The sequence below is a fragment of the Meleagris gallopavo genome, chromosome 6, assembly GCF_000146605.3.
Source record: "Meleagris gallopavo isolate NT-WF06-2002-E0010 breed Aviagen turkey brand Nicholas breeding stock chromosome 6, Turkey_5.1, whole genome shotgun sequence".
Lineage (NCBI taxonomy): Eukaryota > Metazoa > Chordata > Aves > Galliformes > Phasianidae > Meleagris > Meleagris gallopavo.
The window spans coordinates 44739857-44763845 of record NC_015016.2 but is presented as its reverse complement, the minus strand read 5'-3'; the positions used below and the strand labels follow the sequence as shown (position 1 = coordinate 44763845).

At 38.3% G+C, this 23989-nt stretch overlaps 1 protein-coding gene across 1 annotated transcript; it reads left to right on the top strand.

The window, feature by feature from the left end:
- The first annotated feature begins 741 nt into the window (after positions 1–741).
- Positions 742–23542, top strand: EPDR1 (ependymin related 1). Its single transcript, XM_010713019.3, has 5 exons — positions 742–757; positions 6521–6593; positions 10099–10233; positions 17826–18034; positions 21241–23542. The coding sequence occupies exons 3-5, from the start codon at positions 10151–10153 to the stop codon at positions 21429–21431; spliced, it is 483 nt and encodes a 160-aa protein (XP_010711321.1). The 5' UTR covers positions 742–757; positions 6521–6593; positions 10099–10150; the 3' UTR covers positions 21432–23542.
- Positions 23543–23989: the final 447 nt, after the last annotated feature.

Here is a 23989-nt window from a genome sequence, read left to right as displayed (position 1 = left end):
CTGTGAGAATCTTTGGCTCCAGCTAGAGAGCTGATTTGTTTCACATATCAACAGATTAGTCCATTTAGAAACTGCATAGGGCAGGTTTTTCATCTGGAGTGTGTTTTCACAGACAAGTCAGAGGAATGGTAGCAATTTATGCTGTTGTTTGTAGCCCAGGTCATGAGCTGCTGGGAAATTGTAAAGTAGGATTGGTATCTTCCCATCCTCTCCACTCTGCTGTGCGCTGATCATTCAGTTTCACAGGATATGACAATTCAATCACAGAAAGCACAGTGGCATAGCGAATAAGTCATCCAGGAGAAGTGTTAAATACACTTCTCTCTCACGTGACATGCAGGAAGGTTGAATTTAAGGAAGTGCGAGCAAAGAAAAATGTGTCACACTTCCCAGTTGTAGGAAAGATCAGGAATAAGGGGCATGTGAATAGATGTGTACGTTTAGGAGCTGATTCAGTTTTAGAAAGGGACTGTTGGCAATATAGTGACGAACACAATAGAAAGCAGGTTAGAAACTCCGAGCTCTAACTATAATTAATGCTCTGGGCCTGATAGTTTTTTTATTTTTACATTAAGGACAGGGTTCTCTTCTCAAGCCAGGTTCTTCAGCATCAAATCAATGTAAGGATCTGAGGAGAGAATCTTCTCTCTAGCCTCTCACCCTCATGCTGCTCAACTCCACAGCCTTCTTCAGATGACCTTCAGCTCGATTTGCAAGGAATCACATGCCTGCAGCTTGCCAAGTTCTCTCTCTCAAGGTATTTTTACCTGTTGCTCTTCTTTACTTGAAGGGGAAATTATTTTCTTCGGGGTGTCTTTAAGGTATGGTATAGTGCCTGGTATGCTGGGGAGATGTGAAGTCTGCATGGAACAGAGCCACATTGTGCAACGCTCTGGCACCCCTAGAATAAGGAGCATTATGCCTGCACAACATTGCATAACCTGAGCGTAACGCTGGGCAGTGAAACCTCTCCTCGCCACTGCCAAGCAGACCTGTTTATTTCAGTTGTTTTTGTTTACTGCCACGTTTTTAAGGTCCTGAGGGAGATGCATATATGTTGAGAGGAGAGTTTAGGTTCCATAGGAAACTTTGTCCTCCCACGGCTGTTTTCCCAGTAGTGTGGTTGCTTTCTGATATCTGAGAGCCACAGGTCAAGGACGGGGTTTTCTGCCAGGAGTTCTTTCCCATGCATGAAAGGACAGAAAGCTCAACATGTGAGACAATCCTTGTGTACAGCAGCGTATTGCCTGCCAGAGTTGGTACCTGTTATATTTTCATACGCAGGAGCAAATTAGGGGTTTCCAACAGCAGCACGACTGTCCTTGTCCAAAAAAATAATTTGTGACAAGTGGTACTAAGAAAGAATCAGTTGTTTCCATCTGAATTTGTTTTCATTTTTTGTAAATGTAGTTCCTTGACAAACATTTATTTGAGAATCAATTTAATCACTTTTTGAAGGTTATGTGCACATATCTGGTTTTATGTCTCTCTTGATTATTAAAAGACGCATCCCTTGTGCCACAAAAAGTGAACAAGGTAATAGTAATTTTTGCTATTCTTTTTACTCTGATAATTTTATTAGCTATGTTCATATGGTCAGTAAGACTTGCTTCTGTATCTTAGCAATGGGCATATTTCTGCTATTTTAGACTTTGTTTTCTAATTCTGAATTTCTGGCATCAGAACATGAATTTGGCAGGCACTTTCTTTTTGTACAGTACTCATACTGTAGTCATTACAATTTTTCAATCATTGACTATTAAGATTTCACATGCCTCAGGATCTACATAGCTGTTCATTCCATGAAAGCCTATTTTACCCCTTTCATGAAATGAAATTTACCCTCACATTCTAGCATAGTCTAGAGTGTATTTTGTGAGCCAAATTCAGCCCAGAGGGACTCCCAGCTCAATAATTCCATGCTGCTGTGATCATTTTCCAACACTATTGTACTGGAAAAGTAATGTAAAAGTCACCATTAAGGTGTGTGGATGCACACTTCATGTGTATAGCATGCTTCTCTTGCATATAAAACAATTCAGAATGTAGTAATAATTTCTTGTCTGTCAAAAAAAAACTTGGAGACTTTAGCAATTAAGACAATCTGGATTATTAGATGCTGTGGATATACTCAGATACCAAATCAGTCTAAATCTGGAGCTTTCTGGGTATGTCTTTAAATAAAAATGTGTTTCAAAACTTAAGAGAAATGTTTGGTCCAACCCTTATGTCCCCAAAGAGCCATCTAGAGGCTACAGGATACATAAGAACACCAAGGTTTTAGAATATGGAAAAGTAGTAGTCACCTTGATTGCTGCCTTCTTTTGTATCTTTGGAACTTCTAACCCAGTGCAACAATTTTCATCCAGCTTTGCTGCAGTTGAAACTATTTTAAAGTGAAATATTCCTTAAGTTCATTAAACTTCATTGTCCTTCTGAGCTGGAAGGTAACATTGCACGCTTACTGGATATTTTATTTTCTACATGTATTTTATGTATCCAGAGGACACTGTGACACTGTGACTGAAGGCAAAACAATGCAAAAGACCAGAATTACCACATGCACTGCAACGTCACATATTGAGGCTAGTTGTGATGAACCTTATTCCTTTACCCCATTAAAAAACAAAAAACAACAAAATCCATTATGATAAAGTTCTGCATAAGTGACCTTTAGGTCACTTGAATAGTTCAAAAGTGATGCATCCAGAAATGGCTTTACTTGTTGGTTGACTTCTTGTGTTCTAAAATGCTTTTGGGAGTCTGCATCTTTATAGCTACTGCCAAGTATTATTTCATATTTTTGAGTACATGTTCAAAACACACTGTCAACATCTTTCGTAAAGTTAAGAGTAAAGTGAAAGTTGTCTGGTATCTGTAACAAATACACTTGGTTGCCTATTGCAAACAAACTGTTTTCTAATTTTTTGTTTTGTTTTGTTTTGTTTTAAGAATTAACTTAATTTTCCTTAAGGCTTTAATGAGGTAAAAAAAGAAAGCTCCCTCAAACCATTACTGCAGAATGGTACTATTTAGCAGTGGGATAAAGGAGAAAAATCTCTGCTTTTGTCCTCTGTTCTTATTCTGTGACTGGGACCAGTTACAGAGCAGAAATGTTGTGAGATCACAATATGTTGCCCATATCTGTTAGATCTGGTAGTGCCATGCTTAGCAAGCAGTTTATTGTCCTCCTGTCATTTCTTTGTGGGAGTTCAGGGTAAGGTTGCTAGTTCCTCTGAAAATCAGGTGGTTCAGCAGGCGAGAGTGTTCCTAAACATGTGGTGCACTTGCATTTGCTATTTATTGCCAGGAGTTTTGGTGAAACCTTGCACAGGACGGTTGGTGCTAGGTTTATATTGTTACAGCTCCTGAAGAGCTGGGAGTTCCATAGAATCATACAATTACAGAATGGTTTGGGTTGAAACGGACCTTAAAACTCATCCAATTCCAACTCCCTGTCTCCCCCTACACCACGTTGCCCAGGGCCTCATCCAACCTGGTCTTGAATACAGCCAGGGCTGGGGCATCCACAGCTTCTCTGGGCAGCCTGTACTCTTTAAGTAGTCTGTCTGCATGGATACCTTGTTGTTTCAGAAATGAATGTTTCTGAGAGGGAATGGCTAGGTTATGCAGTAGTTTTCAGAGCAGTTTTGTTCCTGGCAGTGCTGAAGACTTCTAAACAGTTGTATGGTTCACAGAGTTGATGCAATGAGTGCAGCAAAGTAAGATCTCATTTTTTATTCTTTCAGTATCTCCTACAACCATTTGCAACTGTGGTTTTATCCTATTCAGATACTTTTTTTTTGCCAGGAAACTTATGATTCTACCATACTGTTAGGCAGCCAGCACTGGAAAGTTTATTCATGCTACGCAGTTATGGTAATTCTCAGAGGATGTTTATTATTTGGAAAACGGAGTTCCATACAGGATGAGGAATTCTTACTACAATTAATTCTCGAATTAATGTATCGCTGCTTTATGAGATCCAGATTTCTTGGCCTGCATCTTCCGTACAAGAATCTCATATCTTTATTCTTGTCAGTGGTGGCATCAGGGGACTAGGAAGCCTCTATTTATCATGTCAAATACCTGTACACATAAACACAGAAGAATCTGCAAAATGAGACCAGTTTGTTACCTTGCCTTTCTCAGGAAAGAGTGAAGATTGGGCAAGGTGCTTGATAAAGTGTGGAGGTGTGGTGGCTACTCTACTTTTTACAGAGGAAAAAATTGTAGGAAACAACAAAAAGGGACAAGGGCAGGAGAGAGTAGGCATGCCTTAAGATTATTTTTCTTGAAGAGTGAAAATGCAACATCAAACTACCTCAGCATTAGCAGAAAAGGAAAGATTTGCCATTTTATTAGCTTGCTTTCTTGGGCCTGTCTCCAAAACCAAGTGTAAGCATCTAGATTGTGATTCTCTATAGATTTCTGTGTATTCTTTGGATTTTCTCACAGTTGTGGTTTGTTTCAGAACTTTTAAGAGTGGAGGTTTTCACAAATAAACCTCTTACACAAGGTATTTTAAGTTTGTAAATCCTTACTGTAATCTAGTTTTTGGGGTAGAAAACCATTACACAGAGGTGGAGGCAGAATTGGATGTTATTCATCACATTCAGGATACCCACTGTTTACCATAGTCAAGGAAGGTCCAAGTGATCCACAATGGAAGGAAGGCAGGAGCTGCTAGTGGAGGCACCACCAAGTGTTGGTGCCCTGTCTGCTTAGCTGAGCCTTAGTGACTGTATTCATAGTGGGTCAGCTGGGAGGATCTCATCAGTTCTTGGTGTTTGGAATCCTAACATATATCTGAAACACAGCTTGGTTTGCTGAATGTCCTTCTTCTGAAAGAGTGGAAAAAATCACTTAGAAAGCATTTATGTCTCTGCAGGGTAGGTACTGTAACTGAGATGCTTATGTACTGTATCAATAGCAACTACAAACACTGTTCAGTATGTTCAGTGTTTTCTGGGTTATTTCTTTTACCATGGAAGTATTCTTCAGATTTCCAGAATTCTCATTCCTCATTGGCCTAATGAATGATCTGCTGATTGCAATTTATAGCCCCACTTATAAGCAGTCTGCTCTTGGTGATTTATCCTCCAGAAGATTTGAGTGCAGTTTTGGGCTGTGAAAATCCATAGATAGCTTTTGCATTTTAGAAAATGTCATTTAAAATCTTAAGAAAGCAGGAGAACAGTATACGTATGATGTTTGCTGAAAATTGTGTGCAATATCTGAACAAGCATCAAATACATAGCCAAAATTTTTATATTATATCATTTTATATTATTAGCCTGAGCTGTTTATGTAGAAATTAAGCTTTGTTGCAGCTGATCTTAGCAGACTGCATACCACCACATTCATTCTGCCTTGTGATATGCCTGCAGTTTGGAAGGCTGAGGGCAGACAATACCAACACTGGGCTTTGTTGGCTTTGAAAGCCTTCCTCATCCTCATCCTCATCCTCTGCTTCTCTGGTTGCTGCTGAAGGAGGTCTGTCTCTCCCCACAGATCAACAGTGTTAACACCATACAGAGAACACAGTTATTTGTATTTTTAAAACAGGAATTATTTTATAATAGTATTTATTAAAACTGCAGTAATGGTAAAGGAAACTTGTTTTTATATAGCTCAAAGAAGACTGTGGCTCCATGCCAGTATAATATAATACACGTGACGCTGGGCTATGTGTTGGGAAAACACCCCAAAATGAGGCAGATGTACCTGTTTGCTTAAGACTTCAGTGTGTATTCGTGTCAGATACTAAATGGTAAACCTATTTCTGTCATGTTTTACTCAGCATGAGTAGTCTAAACATGTTCAATATGTCTAGTGACCTTTCCCTGAGTCATGGAAAACTTTCAGCAGTGCCAGCACTGTATATTTATACCGATATTATTTACAGGTCTTGTCCTTCTTGCTATTGGTTCTTAGAACACCCCTGAATGAAAAATAAATATGGCAGGTTCTTAATACAATTAAAATGGCTATAGACTTTCTTAAAAATAAGAATGTATTCTTAGCTGCTCTTACTTTAGCTGATTGCTTTGTCTTCTGGAATTGTTGTTTCTGTGATGAACTGACAGATAATCTGCAAATTCTCTGTCAGTGTGCTGATGAGTACCCTCAAGCAAGTTTTGGAATGTGCATTCATCTATTAAATATTTATATATTTGCAATCCAGTTGATTTTAGAACATCCTGAGCCCTGACTACGTAGAGCACATTGGTAGGTTGTCATTTTCAGCTACTGTGCAACAGTGTCATTGCTGTAGCATTTACAGCATTATATTTAAAGGTAGATCATTATGTTGTTCTGTTGTGTTTTTTTCCAGATGAACCCGCCTTTGATTCTCACTCCTGTAATTTCCTTTCTGTTGTCTTTAAATACCTTTTCCTTAGGATATTGTTTTAAGGAAGCTTAAAGATTGATAGGATAAAACAAATCAAATCAAACTCTTCCATGTTTCTATCTCTGAATGCTTTGTGGCCACCGGTTCCTTTTTTGTTTCTTGCAGTGCATCATGGATATTGCTTACGGTCTCCCTACAAGTAAAACGTGTGATAACTGCTGGAAGCTCCTCACATAAGGTAGAGAAATTGAAGCTGTAATAATGAGAAGCACAATAACTCAATAGAGAACAATAAAATAAATTAATAATGATAATAAATAAGTAAACCCACAGTTTTGTGATGATCAGTTTTAACAAGTAGTTTGGACTTTTCATTATTCCTTCTGAATTCTAAGCATGCACCACTTGAATCTTGTCTCCTCTGACCTGATTTTAGACTGTTTGTGGAGGTCTTTTGACTCACTCAGTTACTGGAAACAATGAGATGGTGAAGTCAAGATTAATTGTAAAAGCACAGAGAGATCATAGAATCATACAGTCCTTACAGTTGGAAGGGACCTTTAAAGATCATCTAGTCCAACTCCCCTTGATGAACAGGGACATTCACAGTAAGATTAGGTTGCTGAGAGGCTGTTGCAGCCTGGCTTTGGATGTCTCCAGGGTCAGGGCTTCTACATCTCTGAGCAAACCGTTCCAGTGCCTCACCACCCTCACTGTAAAATACTTTTTCCTTATATCTAACCTAAATCTACCCTTCTTAAGTTTGAAATGATTTCACCTTGTCCTATTACCACATAACAAGCTAAAGAGTTTATCTCCTTTCTTATAGCCCCTCTTTAGGTACTGAAATGCCACTATCAGATTACCTCAGAGCCTTCTCTTCTCCAGGCTGAACTACTCTAGCTATCTTAGCCTGTTCTTGCAGGGGAGGTGTTCCATTCCTTGGATCACTTTTGTGGACCTCCTCTGGATGCTCTCCAACAGGTCTATGACTCTCCTGTGCTGAAGACTCCACATCTGGACCCAGTACTCCAAGTGAGGCCTCACCAGCGCAGAGTAGAGGGGCAGATCCTTCGACCTGCTGGCCATGCTTCTTTTGATATGGATATGGTTGGTTTTTTGTCTGCATGGGCACATTGCTGGCTCGTGTCCAACTTGCCATCCACCAGTACCACCGGGTCCTTTTTGACAGGGTTGTGTTCAATCCTTTCTTCTCCCACCTTGTATAGGTAGTGGGGATTGCTGTGACCCAGATGCAAGACCTTGTACTTTGTTGAACCTCATGGAGTTCTCCTGGGCCTGCCGCTCAAGCCTGTCTCAGTCCCTCTGGATGGCATCCTGTCCCTTGGGCTTGTTGACTGCATTCCAGAGCTTTGTGTCATCCGCAAACTTGCTGAAGTGCACTCCACTCATCACTGATCTCAGTCCAGACATTGAGTCATTGCCCACCACTTCTGGGTTCAGTGCTGCAGCCAGTTCTTTGTCCATCAAACAGTCCACCCATCAAATCCATATCATACCTGTCTCTACTTCCGTTGCCTGTGCATCTTCTTTGTGATGGGGATCATCAGTTTGCCCAGGGAAACTGTGGATGCCCCATCCTTGAGAGTGTTCAAGGCCAGGCTGAAAGAGGCCCAGGGGAACCTAATCTACTGGGAGGTATCCCTACATTGCAGGGGGTTCATTTAGATGATCTTTAAAGGTCCTTTCCAAATCAAACCATTCTGGCATTCTATGACTATCTGAGCTGGCACTATCCTTCTCATCCCCAGACTCACCATGAAATAAGAATGGAAGCTCTATCCTCTGCAGAAACCCAGCAGAGAGGATGGGCAATCACTACCACTGCTTTTGGGAAGACTCAGAAAATTTTCACCTAAGTTTTTTCAGTACTTCTGGGTAGGCAGCAGTGTTGAGGATCCAAGTCAGTCATACAACTGACAATATGAGAACTTAGTGATGAAACTTGCCTGTTACCAGAAGAAGGAAGCAGCCATCAGTATTCTAAGATCAGCTACATATAAGGCTGAGAAGGTCTCCGAGTTGCCATAGAACCTGTTCCTTCTTACTGGAGAAGGAAAGCCTTATTTGGAATGTCTCTGACCCCTGCTTTTCTTAACACTTCTCATAAAATTTGCACCTTAAGAAGACACAGAAACCTATTCTTTGCAACACTGCACATACAGAATATCTCAACTCTCTTCATATTATGTACTGAGCAAGCTTAGCATGTCATACTGTAATCTTGGTTTTGTAGACTAAACATGCCCAGTTTTTTCACAGGTCATCTCCTTTAAACATCACATTGTTCCTGCTGTTCTCTGGACTATATCCAGTCTGTTTATCTGTTCCCTTACATGGCATCCAAAACAAGGAGCGTTACCACTCTGACCTCATCAGGGCTAATAAATGTCCTCCTGTGTCTTGCATCTGATGCTGCTGTTAATAGGTCTAAGAATGAGATTTACTTTTTGGCAACAGGTCTGTATCCTGATTTATCTTTAGTCCGTCATCTACTCACAGATGCTCTTGTTCAAAGCTACTGACCAAGCAGTTATTCCATCTTCGTGAATTTGTATAGTCCTCGTCCTTTTTAACAGTTTGCATATGGTGATGCTGATCATAATTTTTAATGGATATTCCAGCTGATCAAGATGATCTGGGTAAATCTGATCTTCTTTAATCTACTTCAGACCCTTTCTAACTGTTTCATTGGTGAAGTACAGTTTTCATTAAAAAGCCAATAATGACTGAAACCAGGCCTAGGATGGATCTGTTCTGGAGGAAGGAGGTATTTCCATTTTAACTGGTTTCTCAATATTGACACTGAAAGCTTTTAGCTATTTTCTTTTCCCACAGTAAAGCATTTTGTGGATTGGAAGTTTCTTCATTATATAATGGGAAAGAACTAAAATCATTATGTGCTTATGGAGATGTGGGCAGAAGAATGGGTAAATGTAAGACACTACTCAACAAGTACACGAGGGTTTCAATCCTCTGCTTTTAACTTTCTAATCACAATGTGTTCCTTATAGTCAGGGCTGTACTCTGCTGTCTTCCTGCTCACATCTGTGTGTCATTCCTCAGCCTTAAATCTGACATGTTGTCCTTCTCTGTCTGAAGTGAAGGTACTTCTGATTGACCCAGCACTATAAACTAACCTTCCTAAATCATCGCCATTTATTGTACCACAGGTCATCAGATAAGTGTTCAAAATGTCATTTGCTTTATAGGCATGGAGCAATTAATATTTGTCTCTAATTCTGTGTTTTCTCTCATGCAGGCATGTCTTTCTTTTCCATAATTCTTTTATTTTCCACACATTCAGTTAACTTCACCTGGACTTTTCATGCACACAACTCTTTGCATTTGAATCCAGTCTCTAATTTACGTGCTCAGCAAACAGTGTTATTTTTTATTTATAGCTGTTGAAGGAAAAAGACCTGCACAAAGAATTATGGATGAAACAAAGAAGTTATTTTTACGTTGGAGGTGGGGAGGGAGAATGAAGTGCAGTGCCAGAACTTCAGGTTGCATTTATTTTCAGTGAAGTGAATCTCCATCTTCCACAAATTTTTATTTAAAAATAAACTGTATTTAGATCTTTGGATAAAGATGTTAGAAAGCTAAAGTGTACTTAACTTTCAAACTGTGTTGTCTGATTATCCTAGCTGGCCTGACTTCCAAAATCCCTTGAAAATAGATCTAGTGTTTTTATTTTTATTTTTTTTTACATTGGACAGATATCTGAAAGGCCTGAATCATCCCTTTTAAGGAAATCTTTGCAGATGGAAGATGGAAATCATTACATCTTGGGGAAGTAATCTGGTACAAGTGAACATCCTCACAAGTTTTTCCAGGGAATGTTCCACCATGAAGTAAGAGTTTGCTCTATCAGAAGAGAGACCTACTCACTATTTGTTGTAAAGGGCAATCTGTTCTTCAAACTTTTTTATTATTTTTATCCAGGAGTTCATACTGAAGAGCAGCTAACTGGCCAAGTATGTGGGTGATGGAATTTACAATCTAAGTGAAGAGTAACATAGCTCTCTTGGATTTCATGTGTTCCCTGTTCATAATATCTGAAGATCCTTTTCTGTTTGTTTGTGGAAGTTAAGATACATATACATATACATGCCCATTCCAGCTGCAAAGATAATGTTTATTTTTCATTATTACTTTATTCAAAAATAAATGTCTTTAAGGGGGAGATTGTTTATTTATTTTTGATTATGGATCTTATTCTGTTATGTCTTTCTTATGTGTAGAATAGATACTATCATATGGGGGCAGAGCTAAAATCCAAATTGATATGCTATCTCTAAGCCTGATTCAGAAGAAAGTGTAATAACTCCAGATAAATCTCACAATTACAGGTAAAATTCAAAACAGGAGCACAGGTATGTCTTTTCTGTATCCTTTTTCTTTTGGGAATTACTCTAAATTATTGTAAGCATGATTTTTCTGGCTATCTCCACATGTTAAACTTCTGCTTACTTTTTATTTTATTTTATGTTTTTCTAAGCTCAGGGAGTGCCTTAATAAAGTTGCATGCTCGAAAGAACATTTTATGTCTCAGTTCTTAGCATCTGTTCCTTCAATTGAATTGTTTACTTCCCTTCTGTATATAATACAATGGAAATGAAAAGCATAATACATAAACAAATGGTAATGTACCTCTGTCATTTCCCTCCTTGCCATTCTGTGCTTTCTGAGGTCTTTAATATATATTGAGATGAGAGTCCTGGCCTTGCTCATTCATTTTGATTCTTCTCTAAGCTCTTCTGTGACTTCCAAGTAAACTTGATATCATCATTAACTTGCTCAGTGCAGCAACTCCCCACTAGCCTCTTTACAAACCCAGAAAAAGAAAATAATCTCTGACCTCAATTACATTTTGATCCCTAGGAGGTGATTCCACTGATTTATTGAAAAGCATTATGGTATTCTGACTGCATCTTTCAATCCTAATGTTTTGAGCTATGCTGTTGTCTAAGGGGCTCCAGTTCACAAATATATCATTACTTATGGAAATGTAGAAGTCCTTTCCATTAAGGACAGTGCTCCCTTAAACACAATATACTTCATTATTTTCCTGGATTTTGACTTAAGTTGGAATGCGTGGTACTCAAGGGTGCCACTTGATGGATCAGGTTGTTTATTATGGGATGTCGAAAAGCCAAAAAGAGACAGCCAGGGAAAGAGCATTTTTTACTGAATAACTTAATTTCCCTTACTATTTGCCAAGTAACTAATCTAATTTATGGGGGAAAAAAACAAAAAATAAAAACAATTAAAAGAATAAAGTATTGCATAATTTTTACTGAGTTTTATAATTAAAGGCAATGAAATATGTAATCTTTCAGTTAATGAACTGAATGATTATGACTTTCCAGCTTTTGTTTCCTATTTTTACGACTTTCCCACTAAATGAACTTCAACATTAATAGGATTTAACCTGCCTGATTCTCTCTGTTTCAGAAACTGCTAATGTTTTCAGAGTTCCTCACATACTGTGCTAGTTAGACACCTGATACAGAGGGCTTGGTCATCTTGAAAATTAAAAAAGGGTTTTTACAATCTGTGAATGAGTTAAGTCAGTCTAAAAAATACTGCTTCGACACAGTATCAGATTACATTTGCTGTCACATGTATTTGCACAATACTATATTTGTACAATATACCATAGTCCAGCATCACTGCCAAACATGTGAGATCAAATATGGTAAATTACTGTTGTTCTTGAGGTCTGATACACCAAAAGAAAAACACAAGTCTGAAATTACCGAAACTTCATGGGAAAGAGGAAAGGAGTTCCCAGAAATATACTGAGAAACGAATGCTTCTCAGTTTTGAAATGAGATATCCAGAGCTTTCCAGAAGCAGATGAATGTTCTTGACCTGAAGAGTGTTTATCAACTGTCTGAATGTCTGCTTAGCAGCTCTGCTCCTTTGAAAATGTTCTTAATCTGAGAAGGTGAGAAGATGAGATTTTGTAGTCATCTTTCTAGTGAAGGTCTCCATTCACTTAGTACATCTTTCCTCAATACAAGTCTGGTATTGATATGATAATTTTATGGGCTATGTTATCAAAAGAGTATAAGAAAACTCTAAAATTACAAAGGTACCAGTGTGTGTACAGAAGAAAGGATTTGTTTAGAGTGATTTTAGTAGAATTCCCTCTAGTTAAAAATGTTTCTGATTTCTTTCACAGTGTTTAATAATGCCCTTTTACAAATAGAGCTGGCAAAGAATGAAATAATACTACAATGGCAGACAGATGTTCCAAGCTTTCGGTTAATCTCACACAATAAGGCAAAGTTAGCTTTGAAATAATTGCAGAAAGCTCAACTTGATACCTTAAATATCAAATGCTGTTCCCTGCTGAGCAGTACAATAGTTCCGATAGAAATAATACATAACATTTTGCGTTCATTTTTTCCAGTTGCTTTATAATAATTACTGAGTACTCTAAGTTCTGACTAATGTGAGTGGAAGTTCTAGGGACACAATGGCTGCAGCTGGAAGAACTGAGTCAGCAGGTTAAAATCTGGGACACATGAGACCACATGTCTTTGCAGGAAAGGAAAGTCTGTTTTATGAGAACCGTTGTTCTGTTGTTTTGGGGGACAGGAGTTGTGTTTTTATTCTTTGTTAATCCAAAGCCTGGCACAAGTGGTTCTTGATCTCTGATTGGTGTTACAGCAATACAAAAAACAAATAACAAGAACGGAATCTCAGGGCTCCCATACTGTTAAGTTACTTGTCCAAAGCCGCAGAGCAAAATGATATCAGCCAAATTTTAAGTACAAGGAATTTCTTTCACCTCATCTCGACCTCAAATCTCTATTTTGTTTCTCTTTAGCAAGTAACCCTCTCCGAAGTGTTTCGGTACATCCCATAGGCTTTGGCATTGCTGCTGCCAGCACTTCTGTTGCCCTAGCTCATACAAAGGCCACTTGGCTGCTCCTTCTTTCTAGGCTTGGCGACTGGGAGACAGCTATGGAGATGGAGAAGTGAATGATGGGAGTGGTGAGGATGTGTGGGACTGAACACTACCTGATGTAGCTACAGCCACATCAGGTACCACAGCACCTTTGTGGAAGGACACGGAGCAAAGCAGTTACCACTGTTTTGAGTCTTGTGACTTTTTTCTTACTAGTATTAAGTATTTGAGTATTCGTATCACTTAAAAAGTGAATTTATTGTTTTGGATTGCATTCATAACGTGCAGTTCGATGATCTGTTCAAAATATTGGTAATTAGATACGTTCATTGGCCTCTTCCCTAGAAAAGGACTTTCCTCAAGTCAGGAGAGCAGGATACTGAGCACAGCGTGTATTCCACATACTTTTAGCAAAGTCAGTGGGATTGTTTGCATAAGATGTGGTCCAATGTTAAGAAATTATTTAATGTATAGAAGCAAGAAACGTGTATGTCTTAATGTCTGGGAATTTATCCATTTTCAGGCCCAGACAAAGAGAGTATTAAGAACAGCGAGAGTCCCATTAGGCACATAGTGTACAAAGGGCGTGAGGCATGGGATAGAGTAGTACAGAATAGGACAGGAAAGAAAGGAAATAGTCTCAGTTGGACAAATAAGGTAACTTATCCAAGTAACTTCTGCAAATCTGCCTGATTGTGCCATGTGAGGGGGTTATGGCTTTCTTGAAATTAAAGTTTAAGGAATGAAATTGTTATAAAAATAAAATAAGGAGTGGGCACAGGCTACAAATATGTTACTTCTTTAGGGAAAAAAAAAAAAAACAACTAATTAAAAATAATTTCCTCCTCTGTTTCTTTGCCAACCCTTATTTTCAGAAGTCTGTGCTTTCCGTCAAGCCAGTGAAATCTCAGGCACCTAAAGCAAATAGAGGCAGTACACTTAGGACTTGGCTGTTACAGAAAAAAAGAGGAAATGATTTTTAAATATTTTGTTTTAAAATATGCTAGATTGTAATTTTTATATCCACACACATTTTATTATTAACTTTGGCTGGTGAATGGTTCCCTTTATAAAACAACGGCTTAACCCTTCACCTTTCATATGCAGTTAAATTTAGATCCTGTGCAAACTTGTGTTTCTGTGCTCACTATTTTCAGGACACACACATGAGCAATTCTGTTTAAAATAATCATTATTGGTGACTGTACAGATAAGTTCACCTGCTTATCCTTATTCACACGAGTAAAGCCACATTCTTTGGTTCTCATCTTGTCTGTGTGTCGCTATTCCTGCCAGTAGTGCATCAAATCATATCTTTGGTATTTGGGCCACAGTTGTTCCCTCTGCCTCTCCAGGAAGCAGAAATGTGGGTGGTGGAGCCTCTTGCTCTGCAGAATGTATGCTACAGAGATGTTTGGTGATCAGCTGGATTTGTTTGCATTTTTCAAATTCTTGTTTTCATTGTTGTTGTTTCGAAATGCACACATTGCCATCTGCATTTAGAAGGCAAAGTCAAGAAAGCGGACTTCTCTGGATTGTGAGCTTCTGCAATTATTTAGATGATCTTACTGAAGTCGCAGTGGCTATTTGTGTGCTAGAAATTCAAGGTATGCATTTGTCAGACTGAGGTTTGAACTACTGTTTCGTTTGAGTAAAGATGGTGGCATGTGTCCCTCATGCAAGGACGTCAGCTCTTGGGTTTTAATATATAGAACATAAGATACTTCTTCCATGAAACTACTTATGAAAGAAACAATAGAGAAACAGAAATAATGAAAAAAGTATTGTTAAAAATGCACATAAAATTACTGTGGGAAAAAAGTTTTAATTGAGGATTTAAAGGAAAAAAGAAATGAAAGCGTATACATTTTATTCCCAATAGTTTATACCACTTAATTAATATATACATTTTTGTTGTTTCACGAATCAACTATATTATCACTCAGATATCTCAGGTATTGTTAGTCTCATCAGCCTTATTCTGCTTTCTTGAGAGTGGCTGGGCAGCCAGCTGAACAGTGGTTGAGACATTAGAGCCTGGTTACAAACAGCAGTAAGTGTGTGTTGGTTTTCTTGTGACTATTCTCTGGTCTGAGTATGAGGCAACAGTTACAGATGTGGTTATTTGAAAACAGGCTTGGATTTATATGAGGAACTAAGTGATTCATCAGTAGATCATCACTGATCTGCAACTTTGACTAACTTGATGGCAGATGAGCTTAGACTCATATGAGCTTTCTGACATGGTTATCACAAAAACAGGAATATTTTATTAAGATTTAGGCAGAAGAATGGTTTACCACAGGGAAGCTAATATACAATCAGCCTCTGTGTGAATCTTGTTAATGTGCCCAGTGACTTACTTCCTCACAGAAAGCTGAATAAGCTACTTTTCATGTGCAGAGTTGGGCATGAGCAATATGCCCCAGCTTACCTCATGTCAACTTGGTTCACTTATTTTCTTCATTGCTGTTCAGACTGGCTAATGCCATTTAGCTTGCCCATGTTTCCACACACAGCTGCGTAAGTGATCCTGCATGTATCACAAGAAATGATGATGCTTCAGAATGTTGCTAAGATGCTTTTCAGCATTGTTGAAGATGATCAGAGGGCTGGAGCACCTCCTCTACACAAACAGGCTGAGAGAGCTGGGGCTCTTCAGCCTGGACAAGAGAAGGCTCCAGGGGCACCTTATAGTGGCCTTTCATTACCTGAAGGGGGCCTACATGAAAGCTGGGGAGGGACTTTTTATAAGGGCATGTAGTGACAAGACAAGGGGAATGGCTTTAAACTGGAAGAGAGTAGATTTAGACTACATATTAGAAAGAAATTCTTTACTGTGAGGGTGGTGAGACACTGGAACAGGTTGCCCAGTGAGGTTGTAGATGCCCCTGCCTTGGATGCATTCAAGGTCAGGCTGGAATTGGGCTTTGAACAACCTGGTCTAGTGGAAGGTATCCCTGCCTATAGCAGGGGGGTTGGAACTACATGATCTTAAAGGTCCTTTCCAAACTAAACCATTCTATGATTCCATGATTCTCTTATGCACTTCCCATATTGCAGCCTTCAAGTGATTTTGTGTTAGGAGTGGGTGAAGTAACTCTTATCTTAAATGGTTGTATGGTACAGCAATTAACATTTTTATTGTTTTGATGTCAACTCTGTTTTATGTAAACTTTAAATCCCTCTAAAAAGTTGGGGACAAGGAATTGCAAATGGAAGAAGACACTATTACAGATGAGCAAGGTGAAGCTGTGCTAGGCAGTTAATGTTGTCCCTGTCTTTTCTCTAGAGTCACCGAATGACAGCATACTGTAGCCAAATACTTGAGCTGAGAAATTCATGGGATGCTCCTAATTATGAATTCACAGTTCTGGGCGGTTTAGAGTTTGGATCCCAACACTCCTTTGCCAAAGGTGCAGAGACATCATGAGGATGCACTAAATTGTGCTTTGAACAACGTGTCATGTGATTGATAATGCTAAGCATACCAGAGAAGTTAGGCCCCTGGAATTTTTGGTTGTATATTCAATATCAGCTGATACTTGCAATAATTTCAACTCTGTCGGGATGTTATCATCTTCTCATAGCTAAAGTCATAGCATTTGTGGTGGAAGCAACTTCTGTAAGTATAGACTACATGAAAATGTCCATGAAGTGGTTTGTTATCTACCCAGAGAGTAGAGCTTTGTCAGCTCTTAGTCTAAATGCAGATCAGTTTTAAATCCTTATTAACTATCCATTTTATTGACCTAACCTTCTGGCCTCTCCATCTCACTGATCTCCACACCTTTTCTTATGCCTGCCTCTTTTTTTAATTTCTTTTTGGTCTTCTGCTTTCTGCTGTCACTATTTCCTTGGATCTGGTAAATTTCTGTAATAAATTTTGCCAGTAGGAGGAAGAGCTCCTCAGACCTGCATTTGGGACCATCTATTCTTGCTTCACCAGCATGTCTCACTATACTACGTGGATTTCCATAGAGGAGCATCTTGGAGAGTGGCAAATACCACGTCTAATCAGCTCAAAGAAAGGCTCTGCTACATTCATGGAGATTTGAATCTATTCAGTCTATGCAAACAACAAAGGTTTTGCAAAAGGCTTATAACTTAGCCAAGTACGGGCAACTTTTTGTAAAAACTTCTCCCCTGCCAACTCTCAAGTTTTTTCTCCAAAACATGGAGGCAATAGAGCTTTTTAATGAAAGTTATTAAAAAACAAAACAAAACTAGTAATAATAACATGTTTTTCTTTTGGTTGTTCTCAGAAAAGTTGTTCTGTTGTTCTCAGAAATGGCTGAGCCAGTTGAGCCTGATTTATTTATTTTGGAAAGAGTCAGCTGAGACAAACTTTCAGCATGGGAAGTTTCAGCCGAACTGGTTAGCCTTTCTCAAAGTTTGGCAGAGTCAAAAGCAAGTGAAAATGGTCTTAGACTGAGAAATCAAGGGCAAGTTTAGTTAATTGACAGTGCTCCTTGTTTAGTATAGAAGGTTATCAACATTAATCGTTGTTTTTGTTTGTTTCAGATTCTTTGAGTATATCCTGCTGTATAAAGATGCAGTGATGTTTCAGATTGAGCAAGTTACAAAGCTCTGCTCGAAGATTGCTCTGACTGAGCCGTGGGATCCATATGATATCCCTGCCAATTCAACATTTGAAGATCAGTACTACATCGGGGGACCTGGAGATCAAATTATGGTACAGGAATGGTCTGACAGAAAACCAGCCAGGAAATGTATGTGCATGCTTTTGTTTAATCTTAATAATAATAATCATCTGCTACCTGGGGAAAAATAAAATTGTTCATGTTTCACCTCAGCCTTCCATGTTTCCATAAAGTTTGCAGGAAGGCACAATAAATATTTCCCCTGTACAGCATTGTTTTATTATCAGTGCATTTTATTAAGAAAATATTTTGTATCTCAGCAGGATCAAATATGCCTAAGGGATTTATTTGTATTTTATTCTGTATCATTCAGATTTTGGCATAGAACACCATCATTTTTTGCCTGAATCTAGCAGCCTGAATGCAAAATTGATGTATAGAATAACAGTAATATATGTAGGTCACTTGGAAAGTAATGCCTCCTATTTATTTCCATGACAACTGCAATAGATACAAAGAGCACAACAGTACTGTTTGATAAAGCAAACTCTCAGCTACAAAACACTTGTTTTTCAGTGTAGTCGCCACCATTAACTATGCATTTTAACCAATAGTGAATGAGAGCCTGCATGCCATGTGTGTAAAAAATCTGCACTGGTGAAGGTGACCCACTGTTGTCACTGCTGAAATGCACCACCATCTCACAGTGCTGACATCCATTGTTTGCTCCTCATAAATTGTCAGCAAGAGCCAGCGAATGTCAATGGGTGCCATTTTTTCCACATGGAGGAATTCATTTACACAGGGCAACAAAATGTAACGGAATATTGGTGACAAGGTTCAATCTCTACTGCCATGCCATCAACATCTGCTTCTGACATTATGGGCCAACCTAATAAAATGGGAGGCATCACTTTTGGAGCAGACTTCATAATTGGGAACACAACCTAGCGTGTCTTTTCTTAAAGATATAACAGAAACAAAGCATTTGTCCTACACACTAGTATCAAATGTCATAGAATACATGGCTGTGCAGTGATGGACACTGTTAGTACACACCAAAGTTTTGTTATCCACAACACTAGTAAGAAACATCTGCTCCAAAGGCTTAGTTCTGCATTTGGCAGATGAACACCTGCATCATAAAGAAAGTAGACTGAATTTTCCAAGGTACGGTATGTTAGATTTTGGATGCAAAGCAGTTTATTAGCACACTGGCTTCAATTTTGCCTATGGTTTAGTGATGACCCAGACAACCATAAAAATAATTTTAAAACCCCATGAAATTTATGGCATTAATCATCACCTACTGCCGTACTTAAGGTTATAGCCACCAAATATATGAGCTGATTGGGAATCTGAGCATTTAGCCAGGGGAAAATATATATTTTTTGAATAAAAGTAGAAATAAAATGAAGGGTAAGATCATTAGACCTCTGTAACTAGGTCGATGTATCTTCTGGTATTCTACAAGTGACAAATTATCACTCACTCCAAGAATTTTGTTTTTCAGATCCAGTATTTTGTGAACTTTTATGGAACTTAGTATCCTGATACCTTCAGTTAATGATGTGCGATTTTTATCCTGTAGTATTTTAAATTTCCAGTGCTTTTCTGTATGATCATTCTGAAAAAATAATGCCTTAAGTTTGTCTACTCATTCACCTTTCAGATAATACTTGATGGATTCCAGAAAGCACAGTGCTGTTAAAGTTGTGAAGGTTTCAGTGGTGATGCAGAATACCTTGGTAGCATTATATGTTGCTTTATTTTTTCATTCAAAATTCTGATGAAAGACTTGCTGAGGAAAAGAATCCTCCGTTTCTGGATACTAAAAAGCAACTCACTCAGATTAAGACATTCTTGGTACGTTACGATGTCCTGGAGAGGTGTGTTCAAATACTGCTTGGTTTGCCACCCTTTTTTTTTTTAGTTACTGTACGTGCATTTTGTCTCGGAGCTTTTCTGTTTCCAATAATGCTGTAGTGGTACATATGAAAGCATATGAAACAATACTGGAGGAACAGAAAATAAGTGTTTGATTGCTGCCGAGTGAGAGAAAATAAGCTTCCTCGAGACTGGAAAAATTTTTATACAGATAGTACTCAGAGGAAGCATGTTGTAACCTCATGACTTTCTGCTATAAAGAGATCTGAAGCACATGAAGTAATTGGATAAAGTGGTGTATGATGGAAGGATTAAAGAGAGATCGCAGAAGGGATGCATTAATCAAATACATTTAAAATAGAGGTTTTAAAAGTGAGTGGTGTTCAACAGAAACTGCTTTGATTGCACTAATGTCAGAAATAGAAGTAGTGGTGATAACAGGACAAGGGTAGAAGAGAGTGACAGAATGACTCTTGAGGTAAGCATTTTGTGGAATTAAACAGAAGTTAAAAAAAAATGACAGACTTGCTGCATCACATATGTGGAAGAGATCAGCATTAAGTATAGTCCAGAAGTAATGAGTGACCCAGTAGAAATGTCAGTTCTGGTGTAAAGTCTCCATCACAGCAGAAGACAAACAATTAGTTGTGTAGGTGAGTGCAGGAATATGCACAGGAAGAAACTGGACGTCTCATATGGTTGTGGGAACTCTACTGTCTAAGATTGTGTCGAGATCCAACAGTGTGAAATGGAGTTTTCAGTAATCACACCTTTCAACTTGTTAAGGCCAGAGTATAAGGTGGCATGTCCCTACACTACCCAAGTTGAAGGCATTCACCTCCTGAGAAGACAACTCCCTGAGCATTACAGTGCTTCACTGGTGAGGAGAATAAATGCTGACATGAAAGTAACATGAAAAATGAGAAGAAAACAGATTTTTGCAAAACAACTAAATTTGGAACTAATTAGTAGTGACATTCTTTCAGAAGAGGTACACTTGAAATGTAACATACCAGTGCCAAGTTTGAATTGCAATTCAAAATGTGCTTGACACTAAAATGTTCAGGATTAAGATCAGCATGGTTTCTAAATCGGTACCAGTTTGTGGCGCTTCTTGGTGTTGTCTTGTATCTTCTAATGGGGAATGCTGCCATGGTAAGCAGACTGCATAGGAACCTAGAGCTAATTAGCGACTATTGGCCTGTAGGATAACAAAAAGTCAACATATTCCACTGCAAGTACTGTTCAATTTTCCAAAACTTCACCAGATCTTGTGCTAAACTATTTCTCAATTCTTCATTAAGTCTTTCAGAAAGATAGGGTCCCACAAAGAAATATGGATAGTCCCAGCCTATAGGTTTTGCCTGAGGGATGGCCCCTCCGATGTCAGTATAACACATTCCTTCATGTTTGTCATCTAAAGTAGTCAAATTTCTGCTTTGTTTCAGTGGAATCTTGGGTTGGCGTTTACACAGTCAAGGACTGTTACCCAGTGCAGGAAACCTATACGAAGAACTACAGTGTGACAACCTCCACTCGCTTTTTTGATCTAAAGCTGGGTATTGCCGACCCCTCGGTGTTCACTCCACCCAGCACCTGCCAGACAGCCCAGCCAAGGAAGATGAAAGATGAATGCTGATTATGGACACTGGCTGCCCCGGGCAAACAAATATTAGCTAGGAGAATAGTTATTAATAGTCAACTGCTGACGTCTAACCTTATTTTTCAAGCTTATTGTTGCTCTTTTGGGAATTGTAAGTTTTCTCTTGAAAGAGAACATAAACATTTAACTGAGTAAAGTATGTAACACAAAAGATCTCTTTCATCACATTAATCTGTTCAGTGATGCAGTTGAAGTACTATATAGTTACCACTAAGATAATATTTATAAATACTATTTATTTAAGCTGTGGCTGATTTTCCTTTTTGCAAAGGTTTCATTTTTTATTTTTTCATGAAGACAAAGCATAAGCAGACTGAAACAATGGTAATATAATGTAGGAAAAGCTAGATTTTGTTGTTGTTACTTCTGGAGACTTGAGTGGAAATGTCCTGCTCAAGATCTCATCCCTGACCAAAAAATATTCCGTGTTAGACAGTGTGCATCAAAAGTATGGAAATTCATTCACTTGGTTTTGTTTTGCTTTGCTTTTGTTTTTTCTTACTGCCCTTCAGAAAGGCAGTAGTCTAATATTTGAGCTGATTTTTTTCCTTTCTGCAAAGAAACAGAAGTAGTTCTATTCATGTAGTGCTAGCCAACATGCAAAATCTTTTATGTTTCTTGGGAGAAGGGCAGGAAAGTAAGGAGAGAGAGAGGCACCTCAAAAAAGTAAGCCAAAGTTTTCTTGCATTTGCTACACTTTGAGAGAAATATTCTAATAGGGTGCAATGAGACATTTTTTCTTGCCATATTTTACTTTAGCACTCTCATTTCAAGGCAATACTAGTTTTTAACCTATGCAAAGAGATTAAGAGGTACTACACTCTAAAAGGCTTTAATGTTTTGTAACTATCTTCAAAAGTCTTTCTTTGCTCAAAGAGTATGGAAACACCAAATACTTCCAGGTAGGATAAAAACCTGTTCTTGATATATAATTAGTAAAGGCTAAATCATGATTCAGATAGTGCCTGGCAATCCAGATAATGTGAAAGACCAAGTTGTGTGACAGATATGGGAAGATGGGAGGAGGAATCAGAGGGAGAAAGAGGTTTTAGATGCCTTGTATATGGTCTGGTTGGAAGGCACTGAGATCTAAGCAAAAATGACAATCTTGCTTTCTTTTGCACCTACTCCATTGATGCCTGCCATATTTGTTGTTTAGTTAGCATTTCAAACCTTGTCATCTTGACATCTTTTTCTGGTGGGCAGAATAAAAAGTTTCAGTAAGGGAAATAAATAACCAAAAAAGGGCAAGAAATGCACATATTTTGCTTCTAAAACAAAATTCAAACTGAATCTGCATGTACCTTCAGGCCCTCAAAGCTGTGGAATGGTGATAGGGTTTTGAGCTTTTACCAAATGAAATTAGTTAGCTTATACTTCTGCATTTTATTTATTATTTGCAAATATATTTAAAGCCAGGTCACTGTCCTCTTACACGTATCAGGTAGCAGTTTATTCGTCTGGCTGAAAACAGTGATACTGAGAGGTTTGGTGTGGTTTTGGCAAAGCTATCAAGTTCTGTCGCTTCCTTAGTGGCTGTTGGACTCCTCCCCAGCCACAGATAGTTTGCTTTTCTAGGGTACCTTTTAGTGAAGAGAAATGATCAAATTTGACAGTGATAGGAAGCCTTACATAAATAGGATACATAATTTACTGGCCCATAGTCTCATAGCATGACCAAAACCAAAGGCTTCCACGATCTGGAAGAGAAATGCTGGCCAGGCTTGTATTGCTTTGTATGCTCATAGCTTTTAGTACATAAGCAAGTGGTTCAGTGGTTATTTTCCTTTCACAGCTGTGGTCAGAATGGAATTTTATTTCGCCCTATGCCCATCAAAAGCATATACACTAAAATTTAGATTATTAATTAAAATTTTTCTCTCAGATTTGACCATTTCACTGAAAAAAAAAGGTGTGGGGTTCCTTGAATTTAGGATTAATTTAGTCTGTACTTATCTTTTGTATGTGACAACCTAAATGCTAACTGCATATTGTTTTCATTAGGGCAGTGATTAATATGTATTTCTTAATATGTGTTTCTTGCTGGAGTCTGGAAAATACAATAAATCTGGCTTTGCAAACATGAAGCAGTGGTACTGTATTGTTTGGAATTACTTTGTTGTGGTAGAGCAGATAGCTGAGTAATCATTGCTTTTATTACGTTTTGCTGATGGTGATATAATTTCTAGCAATAACATTAAATGTTCCTTTAAACATGAATTGAAGTCTGTTACACAGATATGCTTTAAAAATCTTGCAATGGCATCCAGGGTGATTTTGTATGGCTAAGCATGTCCCTCTAAAACAATGTGGTTGTCTTTGTTCTTATGCTTTGTAAATTCAATGAAGAGAGCTGTCAAAGAAATGTCAAATAACAGATTTGGGGATTACTTATTTTAAATTATTTTAAATATGAAGCACTATGTCCTAGGACCTGGTTTGTTATCATTTGTTGCAGTTTGTTATCATGTACCACAAGAGACATTTTGTCTTTATGTGACTATACCAATGGCTCAGTAGGAATGAACATAAAA

Coding starts and splice junctions, on each gene's coding strand:
- EPDR1 (XM_010713019.3), top strand. CDS start 10,151: ATGGAAATCATTACATCTTGGGGAAGTAATCTGGTACAAGTGAACATC. Junction 10,234..17,825: donor AGGGAATGTTCCACCATGAA/GTAAGAGTTTGC, acceptor TGTTTGTTTCAG/ATTCTTTGAGTATATCCTGC. Junction 18,035..21,240: donor CAGAAAACCAGCCAGGAAAT/GTATGTGCATGC, acceptor GCTTTGTTTCAG/TGGAATCTTGGGTTGGCGTT.